Source organism: Lissotriton helveticus, chromosome 4_1, assembly GCF_964261635.1.
Source record: "Lissotriton helveticus chromosome 4_1, aLisHel1.1, whole genome shotgun sequence".
In the NCBI taxonomy this organism is placed as follows: domain Eukaryota; kingdom Metazoa; phylum Chordata; class Amphibia; order Caudata; family Salamandridae; genus Lissotriton; species Lissotriton helveticus.
Window position 1 is genome coordinate 361,514,249 of NC_136063.1, and position 13,572 is coordinate 361,527,820.

The window sequence follows — 13,572 nt, forward strand, 5'->3', positions numbered from 1 at the left end:
TTGACTCGTCAATCAACAATAATAAACCCCTGGGAATCAGCAGTGAGAGTATGGGAAAGAACACCCTGCTGCGGAGGGGCAGTTATGAAGGCATAGTACACAATATATCACCCATTCCAGATTTTGTCTCACACCAGCATTGAGAACCTTTGGCTAAAAACCCTTGTCCCGTTGAAAATAACATGTTACTTCACATTAATATGGATCCCTCGTTTAGAAAACACACTTGACATCAAAGATATGTTACGTGTAATTTGGCCCTAATAGTATTAAATTCTGTAATCATATTTGAGTTACAAATTCTAGTTGAGACAAGACATTTTATTTGTGTGGCTAATCGATCGTGAGTGATCCCATGAAATGCAAACTGAGGCTAAAGCTATTTTACACAAATTTTACGCCTTGCCCAGAGAGGTAGTTTCAGCTAAAATCTTTTGGTAGTCTCCATGGAAAACATATTGGCCTCGATTTCTAAAGCATAAATACACAAATCATGAATAGAGAAAGAAAATGTTCTAGGAGCACAACCTGGATGTTTTATGGAATTAAAATATCTTGAAATAAATGGTCCCAAAGGATCTCCAGTTATCTCAAATAGAAATGCATCAATTAGAAAGATTATATCACAAAGACTTTAAACTGGAAACAAAACGGATTGGGTTCAATAAGCAAGACCCAATAAACAGCCTATTAAGGTAGCAAAACACACCTGCTACACCGAGAAGAAATTTGATTCTTTAAACTTAGCTCACGAAGTATTTAAAAGTGTTCCAGGCCAATGAGCTCCTAAATTTCCACTCTCATTGGATCCGCCTTTGGACCTTTACAACGCTCTAGCTGAATTCTTACACTTTTAAAGACCTAGGGCATTATTATGAGTTTGGCAGTGCAGGAGCGGGACAGCCCTGCAACTAAACCCGTGTTTGAACTGCCTGCCAGATTAGAAGTATTCTCCAGTCTAGCAGGTGGTCCTTTGATGTTCCCACGGTGGTGCCTACAGGCACCTCAATGGGAACGCCAACATCAGTACCTGCACTCAGAGGGCACAACTTGTGCCCCCTCCATGCACCCAATGTCGCAAAGGCACAGGGCCCCCTTTGTTTCCTCGCTGCCACACTTTTCATGGCACCGCCATGAAATGCACTGCCATGAAAAGTGTGGCAGTGGGGGAAACTCGTAATATGCTGCAGCCCGACAAGCATATTGTGACCTCAAGACCGGCGCGCCACCGCCAGGGATCTCTGATCCTTTGCAGTTGCGGTGGTCCCATGGTGGCCCTGGTCGAGATATGGCAATTGTAAGACCACCATGCCTGAGAGCCTGGCAGTCAGTGGATGACCAGACTCATAGTAAGCCCCTTAAACTTTAAACAAAATATAGTTTCATATCAAAATAGCTAATTTCCTATTTCGAACAACTGACCCTATCTGGTGAACAACTGTGTATTTGGCAGGATTCTAGGATTTAGACCAGTAAATGACTCTCAGAAAATGTCAGCTGCCATTCATGATCCCTGCATGGCAAGAAACATTGTGCTCATAAATGGCTCAGTGCTGCTCATTGACCACTTTACATGGGTAAATTGGAGGTCAGTTCGGATGCGACCACCAACCACAGCCTACAGTTTAACAAACAAAGGGCTGGGGTAATTATCGGGAAGTTATGGCTTGTATGCCATTATTAGACGACCCAAATACATTTATTTATGAGTGTCGGTGAAGTAAATTTGGAATAAAAACTAAAGGTGTCGAACAAATCAGCAGCGTCCCACCCTTTTCTTTTAAAGCACTACTTGCTGCCAGGTGCACTTGCGTCTTTGTGAGATGATTTTCCACTTGACAGCTTTACACTTGTTAAAGTGGCAAAGGTCAGTTGCCAATAAATGACCTGTGTTTATGTGTAATAGATGCACATTCACAGGGACTGGTGCTAATGACATTTACCTTTCCTCACTTACTGTGTCATTGCTCTTCCAGACTTCAGCCAACAATCAGTATCAAGGTCACTGCTCTGTAGCGCTTTAAATATGGCTGGATGTGACTACCTTCATCTGCTGCTGATGTCTCATCCAGTATCTTTTTTTTGGAGCAGTATTTGTGACCTTATGATAATGTCTCAAAGTTAAATATAGGCTTTCCCGCCTATACGATTTCACAAAAGAGAATGGATGGTGTAGGGAAATTCACAATTCTGTGAGGTCCCGCCACAATGTTTGATGTATTCCTTACCAATTATGACTCTGGGCACTGTCATACTGCAAAACCTTTCTTAGCATATGTACCAAAACCCACCAAACATGGTGATAAATTTGCTAACCCCAACTGGCATGTTAAATGTCTAAGAAACCTATTTGTAATATTGTGCAATGCACTTGTCTCTCACATATATACTGTGACCAATTGGTTGAAGTTTAAACTTGCACCGAACGTTGCTGTAAAAGCGTGGCTTTCAACACAGCCCCGAACAGCTGTCTGCAAAGCTCCAGCAGGCACACATCAAAGGAAATCGTGTGACGTGCTTAAAAGTCTACATCCGACATTAACCAATTCATCTGTAAGTAGTGTCTTGAAGCCCACCATGCCTGGGTCCATAATGTACAAAATCAGAACATGCATAATAACTTGCACATTGTAATTTCTTCCAAAATCTTCTTATAATAATGCTGAGAAAAAATAAACTGTCTTTGCTGTCCTAGACTAAAGTATCTGGTTTCTGTTGTCCTATGCTTTCATCCTTAAACCTTACTGATCCCGCCCCCTTCACGGGTACTGTCTCCTCTATTTTCCCATAACATCTTTCATTCTACCGCCTGTGTTATTTGTTGTAACTATTTTTCTCCATAGTAAACACAGGTTTCTGAGTTCTATACGGCGATACCATGCCTATACTTTCCCCTTTGTAGACAGGAATTGCATTTTGAATAAATCTTCTATTTCCATGCGAAAATGTGATCAAAGCTTTCAAACTATTGCTGAAATTCCACTGAATGTGCATTATTTTGACTCCTATACATCCCTGCAGGAAAACAGCCAGTTAAACCAACCACAATTTTATGGACCCAACTTTTCATTATAACAAAAGTAAAATATGAAATACGAATTGGGGACTATTTATGTTCTTGGATAAATTTGTTAACTTCTTAAACCCACATTTAACAAAGTGGGATTATTTCGAAATCCTATACCTTGTTGGCACATGAAATGTTGCTGAAGCCGGTTCCAGTAAGTGTTATTGGATCCAAGACGGTGCCATTGGATGGAGTGATTGCTGTTATGGAAGCGGAGTAGCAATTGGAAAACTCGAACACGATGGGATGTGGACTTGAAGTTGCACTCATGACCTGGCTGCAGACAGGTTCATCTGCTACACACTCTGCAGGGGATCTTCTCCTGCGGAAAGGGACAGGTCCTGAAGAGCATACAACATTTAAGGTTAGTCATTTATCTTAGAATAGGATTCTGGAACTAAAGTTTATGGGAGGAGGAGTCACTAACACTTAAAATAATTGAGATGTGCATAAATACAAACCTGGGTGATAATCAATAAGTTCAATAGAGGTGGTAGTTATTGGGCAACAAGAGAGAAGACAAGCATGTTTCATTTCTGTATTTCTGAGCCTTAAATAAATTGATTATGAAAACTGCAGGGTTTACTGATCATTGAGCGGCATTACTTATTAAATAACCCAGATTTAATACTCAGATTGCTGCACGTGTGCATCACATATAGCGGCATGGGTTTACCAAAAGTCCTAAATGCTGCCAGCAGCACTTAAAGGCTAAATTAGACAAAAATGTGATTTCTTACAGTTTGAGCAGCGACATCAATACAAATGTACCTCTAACCATGAAAAGAGACCACCACCATTAACAATTTGATACTTCAGTATTCCAATTATGCTCAGTATTTTCCCTGTAATCAGAATAGCTGATTGCCTTGTACTTCCAGTTTTCTAGGGACCTCCGAGCACTATCTTCTCTTCTGCAGTGGTCAGATGTTTTACAGCCAGTAATGCATGGCAAGAACAGATGGTGCTATTTAATAAAAAATGCTTTGCATATGGCTTCATACCACAGGAATGCCATTTGTAAGCACTGCAAATATCAGATAATAATATGGCACTCAATTTTGCTGAAAGCTAATGGGTGGCACCAGGTGTACTTATTGCAGGTGTCTTTAAATAAGAGATTACTCATTGGATCTCCAGACTGTTAAGAGGCCTCCTGCTCCTAGTCTCTATGAACAATGATACAGGGCTTAATTTAGATCTTGGAGGAGTGGAATACAGACATTCCGTCCGCTGCATTACAATCCCATTATATCCTATGGAGATCGTAATACAGATGACGGGATATCAGTCACGTCTCTGACAGAGTATTCCATCGGCGGAGATCTAAATCATGCCCTAAGTTAGCGTAAGGTAATTCCCTGACAAACTTCAGTATACTCTTATTCCTTGGCATTCAGGTTAACCGTATGATTTCTATACACGAAACACACGCTCAGTTGTTAGATTTAGGTTCACCGCGTGGGCGGGTCCCTTTGATTCTGATGAAAGCCCTTTGACTGCAAGGTTGCAGATTACAGGGAAGACACAGGTTGACCACAAGTTAAGAGATGATAGAGGTGTCATAATCCACTTACTCCCTATACTTAATTATTTTTAATCTTGCAAATGTGAGGCAGGGTAACTAATACATCACCCATTAGTTTTCACACTCAATGCAATTTTGACTGCAGTGGTCTCTGTAGGACATATTCATCTACATCTCTCACAGTAAGACTTCTGGGTGAGCCCAACTAGCTTTGTTGCTCCTATGATGAGCCATGTCACTTAATGTGGGTGAGATGACTGCATCCTTTTATGCAAATTAGATCAAAGTATCCTCTCCAAGTAGAAAGCCTAGACAATGAGTATATATCAAACATTCCACAAGGTTGACACGGTTTTTGTTTGGTTTCTCAATTCAGCAAACTTAGAATAATGAAAGATGAGTAAGTCTCTGTGGTATTCTAATTTATAGCCTCTAGAACAAGCACATTTGTTACCTCTAAATGATAAGTCTCACTGAGCTACTTTCCCAGCTATCTTCATGCCACTCATTCTGTCATACGTTCTATTGTTTTTTACTCAAGACATAATTCCATTGCCTTTAGTATCCAGTTAATCTTTTTATATGCCCACAGCCAAGAATGGTATACTATGCTATTTAAAATATATTGTATCCTATAGTATCCTCCTACTGTTCATAAGTTGATTCACCCATATTCCTTTCTCCACCAGGAGCCATACTATGGAAAGGGTGCATTGTCCTTGTTTATCTTTAAGGGCATCTGCTAGATGCAAACAGGGACAGTGCACCCTAATAAAATGATTGCCCTGCCACCAGGCTTAGGCGGAATGTTGCCTGCATTTTAAAGGAAAAGAGATCCCCCGGTAGGCAGGTGTAGTGAGTGACTGCAACCACCTGTAGGGGGGATCACTGGGAGTTGATGGGACCCACTTAACCGTCATCAAGTGGGCTGCCCTCAAGAGAGGCACTGACAGTGCACCACCTTTTTGTGGTACACAGTGAAGGTACCTCTTAAGGGCCTGTTTGCATCTGCACCCCATCAATAATACACCACGTGTGCAGAGGCATAGACATTCCATCATTTACGTAGGGCCACCCCCCCATGTAAATGAGGGACCACCCTATCATGACAGCGCTGGTGATACATGTGCCTCAGCACTATCAGTATTACAGAAAGGGGTGCACAAGCCTCTGCGACCCCTTCTGTAATACCATTGTGCCCCGGGGGGCAAACAAAGCGTGCTCATAGGCCCTTGCACTACTGGGGACAAAGTATAATACTGTCACTCATGCTGATTCTAAATCAGTTTTGCATCAAGTGATTTTCGGCTTATTTATTTACAAAACCCTGTAAGAAATAATACCTGCCTTTTTTACATTAAAAAACAAGGATGAACCGTAACATTTTTTTATTTCTTTATATTGTAGCATTATCTGACAGCATTAAAACGTGCACTAAGATGGTAGACACAGTTATATTATTTGTATTTACTGTGCCTGAAGAAGCTCACTCCTAATGTACAGATGCAATTGCAATAATGTTCACCACCTTAAAAATAGACATCTTGCGATGATGATAGACCGTTCTGAAAACAGAAATACCTGGATTGTGCTGAGCCTCATGTCCCCCAACAAGAAGATGCAGTTCAGCTTCTTTGTCAGGCACCGGAAGTACGCGGACTTTCCCCTGTAGAGAAAAGCTGTTGGAATAACCGACACTGCCGCTGCTGTAGTAGTAGTCGCCGGGGGATGTGAACTGGTATCTAAAAGAGCCTGAAATATGATGGTGAGGTTAAAATGGAGTACGTGTCCACATTAAAGTAATATTGACATGTATAAGGCTTCATTTACTGATGGTGTGATAATCACACGCCGGATGGAGTTATTGTCTATTTAATCTACCAGTTGCTAGGTAAGCAGTCTGATCATGCTTCTAAGGTAGTAAAAAAAGAATTTAAATTCCAGCCGGTAACTGAACTAAGCGACCTGCCTGGGCCCACTTTAGTTTCTCTGTCTTCTTACCCTCTTGCCGCCTAACAGTACCACGGAAGTGAAGCTTAAACCAGGTTAGTCACTTTATATATTAAAGGGTTTTTACAGGTTTTTAAAGAGTGCTGACTGCCAGACCAGGTTTTCAGCTTAACTACTGAAATTGTAAATGATTTCGAAGTGCATTAATTATATGCACATTTATTGTATAAGGATACACTGAAAATCTGTAATGGACTCTGCTCTAGTTAATTTATACTTAATCCCAACATACATGCTCAAAAGATAGCAGAGTGCTAAGGCCATAAATACAGGACTAAAACCAACTTGATGTATAATGAAGGGGAAATCGCTCTTAACTCATATCCATACTATGAATGAAACGTTTTTTTTATCATAAAATCCTGCAAAACATCCTGCAGCCTGTCTGTAGGCTTATTTTCAATTAGAAGTGGAGGTGGAAGGGATTAAAAAACATAAAAGTAAGGACGTAGATTCCCATCTCTGCCTGAACGTTCTTCGAAGTTTTTCATTTCAGTTCTCAAACATTCACAGAAGTAGGACTGGTTTCTTAGTGCACTACTGGCATTGTCATGCGACATCTCCCACAGGCTCCTATTCCCTTTATTTTGAAATCTAAATAGAGTAGATTTCAGCACAGATGCAATAAACCCTGCTGTGCAGAAGTACATTTTTGTCTTGTGTTTTCTTCACTGGGAAAACATTTGTTTGTGGAGAAACTATTTCCCTAAACTCCCACCAAAAGCGGAGTGCCATCTCTTCCCTTCACGCCCTTGAAATCTTGGCTGAAGATGCTTTCATCCATTATCCCCTGTCGGAATCCTTCAAAGATTTCCTGTCAGGCGTTAAGGAAGTATGTTTTGTTTCTGGCGATAAACATACATTAATGACCAAACCGACCTTTGTGAATAGGGCATGAGGTGTGCAAAGAATGTCCAGAATGGTTGGATCCTTCCCAGAGTTTCAGATTTCTACCATAACAAACAAAATGCATGCATGAATCCTAATGCTACTCTTTTAACTGGTCTCTGATTCTTCTGAAACTTTGACATGGCTCTGTAGCCAGTCGCTGTGAGCTGTTCTCTACCTGGAGATGTCGTTCAAGGGGACAACCACCCGACTGGCAATCACAAAGCCTGGGCTGCGGCAAATGTAATCCCTGGTTCCTTCGGCAGCTGAAAGGCAACATGAGTGGAGTAGCAGTTTGAAACTTGGTGAAAGTTTGGCTACTACTCTGGACTTGCAGGACACCACTACTCTTCAGGCTCACTCTCGACAGGCCCAGCAGGTTGGAATTCTAGTTCGGCCTGCTTTGGTTTCTGGCGTCCACTGGGGTCCCTCTTCCTGAGAGCAAAAATCTTTCACCACGGACACATGTCATCGCCAGGGCTCAGTATATGGTCTCTTCAGGACACTTAAGTGTCCCATCTTCGCACGGTAGTAGAGTCCAAGTCCTGGCTTTGCTGATGGCATCTTCTTTGTGCCTTTACTCGGAATCAAAGTCAGAACTGAGGATTTGGTGTCAGGGGAGCCCTAACATCCATCGTTAGGAGCATGAGGGGCAGTGGCCAAAGGGTTACTGGTCCCTGCAGCTAACCCGCTCCTGTAGTGACAACATCCTTTGGGTGTACGACACTGTCCTACCTAGAGTTCTCTAACCTAGGGTCTTCCGACATGGCCGAATTTTACATTGTTGTTCAGACCTCCTAGCCCACACTACAAGAGTGGCTAGCCTTTTGGAGGTGCATGCCACCTGCATAACTACTGTTCCCACCTGCCAGGCTGGAAAGGGCAGGAATGGCTTTGTCTTCGAGTGGGGCTCAAGTACTCTTGCATATAAAGGTCTGAGAAGCCTTTGAGTCTCACCACCAAGATGGCTGTAAACACTAGCCTTCCTGCGAGGGAGAAAGTGTGGCCTACTTCCTGCACAGGCCTTTGTCTCTGTCCTGGGGAAGGGCTAGCACACCCAGGAGGGTAGACTCTTGTCTTGGTTGCAAACATCACAGGGAAATCCGTCAAGGCACTAGAGCTTTGTGTCCTTGGGGGGCACCCATGTAGTGTGGCATCCCTGTGCATGCCAGCTCACTTTTGACACGAGAACCGTGTCGGGGTGAAAAAGCATGGTATTCGCCCCCAAACACAACATAATTCGGTCGCTCCGTAATGGAGCTGGCTAGCTCCAGTTTCCTTGGTAGCCAGCCCATGTTACTCTATGGAGTGCCGGTCACTTACAGCAAAACTTTTCTTTATAGAGTTACTGTAGGTATATATATGTATAAACATATACATCCATACCTTTAATATAATGCACTCTATCACCTGGGACTAGGAGAACCCCTTAAAGAGCTTATTTATATTAATTCAGTGTGTGTGTAGAGTCAGTCTCGAGCAGATAGGCAGTTCGTGTAGGGCTGAAATGACAGACCCTCAGACATACATTTACTTGGGCTACACAGGGTGGCATAATACAGTGCTGCAGGCCTGGGGACCCCTTTACTGCCCTTACTTTGGGTACCTTTCATATCTTCTACCAGGGACTTTTAAGGGGAAAAGTACCTTGCCAATTGGATGTACCAATTTAACATTCCTTTAGGGAAAAGAGCGTGGGCACTGGAGTGTGGTTAGCAGTCCCAGAGCACTATCACAGTCAAAAACTAGCATCTAGCAGTTCTAATGAGGGCACAAAGTGAGTGAGACATCTGCAAAGAATCCCAGTTCCTAACACATACCTACTAAACCGTATTAGCTTATTACAGTTGACTTGTGAAGTCATATATGTATGTGGTATTTCTCTACAGCAAACATAGCTAAAATGCATGAGAGTGCTGTGCAGGGTCAAAGATAAGCATAACATCAATGGCTGATAGGAGAGGTAGCTTGTTTTTGGACTGTTAATTTATTCTTTTTTTAGTGTTCTCTAAAGAGATGTTTCTTTATCTCTTTCCAAAATTAGAGCACTTTTATGGTAGTCCTGATGGGTGCAAGGTTGTGGTTTTAGATACTGGGTGCCTAAATGATAAAGGACTGCTGCTTTGTTTTTACCTTTTTACACTTCTTAGTCTGCAGTCTGATGGTGTCCTGACTGTGGGTGTGCGGAGAACTACTAGAGTTGTTGGTTAGTTTGTCTGCAAGATAAGTGGGGAATGCTGGTCGTGATAGCTTTGCAAATGATGCAGCTGGTTTTGAAGATGGTGTGGGCTGGCAAGAGGATCCAATGGAGCTCCATCATGTTCAAGGGAGACAGGATATAGCATGTAAGATGCCCTTTAAGGGATTTATCACCATCCAGATGTCAGAGTACAAGACTTGAACAGCATTTCTGAAGTCGCGTATAGAAGAGAAAGTTGGCACCGGATTGTCTTTGATTTCTAACAAAACAATATGTTCCTCAATGGTGAGGTTGGTGTCCAGGGTGAATCTAAATGACTTGAAACTCAGTGAAGTTGGAGTTCGAAGCATCACATTTCATGTCATTGAATCAGGTTTGTATACTTTCTTATTGTTTTTGGCAAACAGGAAATCTGTCTTGGTTGGATTGAGCTTCAGGTAGCTGCTGGACATCCAGAACAAGATATGTGCAGGTAGTATTTGAGGCACTAGAGGTGTGAAGCACAGGAGACATCAAAATTCCTGCTGACACAGCCAGCAGCCAAGGTTAAATGCAGGTCACGGAGCAAAATTACAACTACAATTCAAACACTTTTAGTTCTTATAAAATTTTGTTTTCATGAACAAATGAAAATGAACAGTGATGACCACAAAGGAGAGATTTATAGCAGCATTTATTTTTGTATGCCCTTACAGGAAGGAATTATCTTTCTGCAAGTTATTACTCATTCTGACCTTCCACCTGTTTTTCTAAAACTGTATTACATGAAAGTGATCTAATATGTTTATATATATATACATATATATATATGGACAGACAGAGGGACATACGCCAATGTGTAATTAAGGTTATTTGCACTTTTCATTGAAAATATATTTTTGGTTTGCTTAAAGCTGTTGACCCCCATGGACCAATGCCAAACGTATCATTTGCTTGGCATATTTAGCTATGCTGTGGTATGCCAATCATTGTGCAGACATGGGCAGATCTGACCTCAGCTTCAATATGGTCACGGAACTCCTTGGTTGACTTGCAGTATCCTTATAATGTGTGTTAGAGGGTACTATATTCCATATAGTCAATAGTGTACATTTGTTGAGGAGTAGGTGGAAAATAAACTAAAAAGAAACAGTTTTTCCAGTGGAGAAGTAGTGTGTACAATTTCCAGGATATTGCAATTAAACATTTCGGAACTTTGATTACAGGGTGAAATTTCCAACTGTTCTTCAGCTCCTTTGAAGCTGTTCTTGAATTCCTTAGAACTCACTTATACAGCACCAACCTTTTCAAGTTGGTTCTCCTAAACCCCGTTTTTCAAGAAGGTGTTTCATAAACAATGTGATTTATACAAAATCTGTACATGTGGCACCCTCACCTTTGCTGCTAGTAGCATTAAAGCCTCTACTTAACAATCCATGCTCATTACAAACACTCATCTTGCTGAAGTATGAATATTTATTGAGACACATTGAGACACAATGAGTAGAAAGTGAAATGTGTACATGGCATTGCCTTCACCGCTGAAGCAAGAGAAAAAAATCTCACCTAGCCTATATTTCTTCTAATATGTCTGAAAAGAACTGTGTGTTCTGATCTGGAGAAGCACTACACAATATACATGCTTTGTAAAAAATATTTTTTATTTAACATTTCTTAAACATTTTTTGGATTCTACTACGTAATATCAATACATGTATTACTCTCATATATCCATTGATTTTAAAATGTTTGTCATATGATTACATCAACATGTAGCACTTATTTAACAAAACCTGTACATGAAAAATACTGTACAAAACAAACAAAAGATGAAATATATAACCCCCATGCTACACTCTCTCATACATACTACAAAAAACCATACCATCCTTGCATACCACATCCCAGTACAAACACACATACACAAAACAATAAAATAATGGGGAAGGTGTTTCTTTTTCAACCGTTAATGTGTTGTGGGCTGAGACCACTTCTAAAAATGGTCAACCCATGTTTCGGTGTGAAAATTGCTTTTGTCCACACACCTTTTTCAGGACCACACTAATTGAGGATACTTCTAAAGATGGCCGGGGTGTAATCTTATATTGAAGCTTCCCTCCGTGCAGAGATTAAATATCTTTATTTAATGTTTTAATGAGTCCTCCAGGCTCGTGTTGAGTGTTTCCTTCTTCACCGGGAACAAAGTTCTTGGAAATGTTATAAAAGTCGCTCCCAAACTGGCAATGACACTCTCAGCGGGAAGATTAGAAAGCTCCCAGAATTGACTAGCAGATATTCAAATTAGCAAAGCCAATAGGTAAGGCTTTATAGTAATAATGCATGCAAACTGTTTTACAAACTTGTGTTTGTATGCTTTGTCACTTTAAAACCATACCTATTCGTTTAGCCAATGCTTTTTACTATTTTAAATCTGAAAAGTACACGCTGTCATGAAACATGTAAACATTTATATTATCCGTGCGTTTTATATACTATATAATCCTTTATCTAGAGTGTTTTGTAGCGAAGCAGGTATTTTCTATTACTTTTGTCAGTTCTCCATTGCGTCAGTCAAACTTTTGGGCTTTTGACAATGCTTGTGTTTTTTGTTTTGCACGAGGAATCTACATAATGTTTGGTGCAAGAAGGAGGAGATAGTCATGCAACCAGGAGCTTCTAGTTCTAATCTTGCATCTTACCAACTAAATCTGCTACTTAAAACGCATATTTCACATGAAATAAATTGAAGTTAATTAACACACATCGAGTTATGTGTGAAATGATGTAAGCCGAGGCATTTCAGGTACTTTCAGCCTGTTCTTTTCAGCACTTTCTTCCAATATCAGCTGATGCCACCCTCAAAAACAAAGTCAATTATGTCTTTCTTGTTGACTCTGCTGGCATCGGTTTAATTCATTTAGCAAACTAAGACGGGCATCTCAATTTAATTGAGGGGTACTTTCTCATTTCATCCTCTCTTCATTTTACTGAGTATAGAACTCTTCATAAAACGACACAACTTACCAGATGCTTGCCTGCCATTGGGACTTTGAAATCCTTCCCCGTCGTAGTCGCTGCTTCCGGGGCTGGACACAGAGAACACTCGGTAACCCACATTTTGGACCAAAGCTGGGGCTTTCCACTGCCATACCACTGTGTCTCCTACTGCGATATCCAGGTATGCTGGAGACCAGGCATATCCAGGCCCAAAGTCTGTGCCAACAAAAAACACACCATTTTAGTACCTACACTTTTGTGAAATCCTCAAACATCACCTTTCCTGAAACCTGTTGTGGACACCCGCATTTACTGCACACGAAACTAAATACTTTCCAACTCCTAATAATAGAGATTTTCTGCAATAAAGAACGGAATATCTGAAAATTAAAGGTGGCGACTAAAGATCGAAGCAGCACTTCCCAGTGCAAAATCATGTTTTGAATCACTGTCAATTTGTTAAAATAAATGATAAAAAATATACAGGAGTGACTTCCAGTTCGGTGACACTTAGCCACATCTTCTTCCGTTCACAAGTGTTAGGGTTACTGTGTGAAATGCCCCCTTGCACCCAAGTGCTGGTCACGTGCCTCTGTCTGTGAGTGATTGGATCTGTAAATGCATGTCTGTTTTTGATTTGTAAGATTATGCCTTTTGACATACTTGTGGTTACCTATAGCATTATGGCAGCTCATCCTTGCCATAATGTGGGAGTTTCTGTCATTAATACGGCTATAACTGGCATAATGGACATCCACCATTGACATCTTGCGGGCACTCTAGACATAAGTGTGGCTGTGGCTGCTATATTACTGGTGCAGGCATAGCTGTGCCAATCCTTCACAGATTATGGGGATTCTTGATGTAATTGGTGCTATCGCAGCAGAATGATGGTCTAGGCCT

General features: G+C 41.1%; 1 protein-coding gene across 1 annotated transcript in view; it reads right to left on the reverse strand.

Annotated features, from left to right (window-relative positions):
* PKHD1L1 (PKHD1 like 1) overlaps positions 1–13,572 on the reverse strand; it is a 466,042-nt gene that overhangs the window by 280,066 nt on the left and 172,404 nt on the right. Inside the window, exons 31-33 of the mRNA XM_078686145.1 lie at positions 12,697–12,885; positions 6,177–6,347; positions 3,185–3,408 (exon numbers count right to left, since the gene is read on the reverse strand). Of these exons, the coding sequence (XP_078542271.1) occupies positions 3,185–3,408; positions 6,177–6,347; positions 12,697–12,885 (584 nt within the window). The remainder of the gene's footprint in view (positions 1–3,184; positions 3,409–6,176; positions 6,348–12,696; positions 12,886–13,572) is intronic.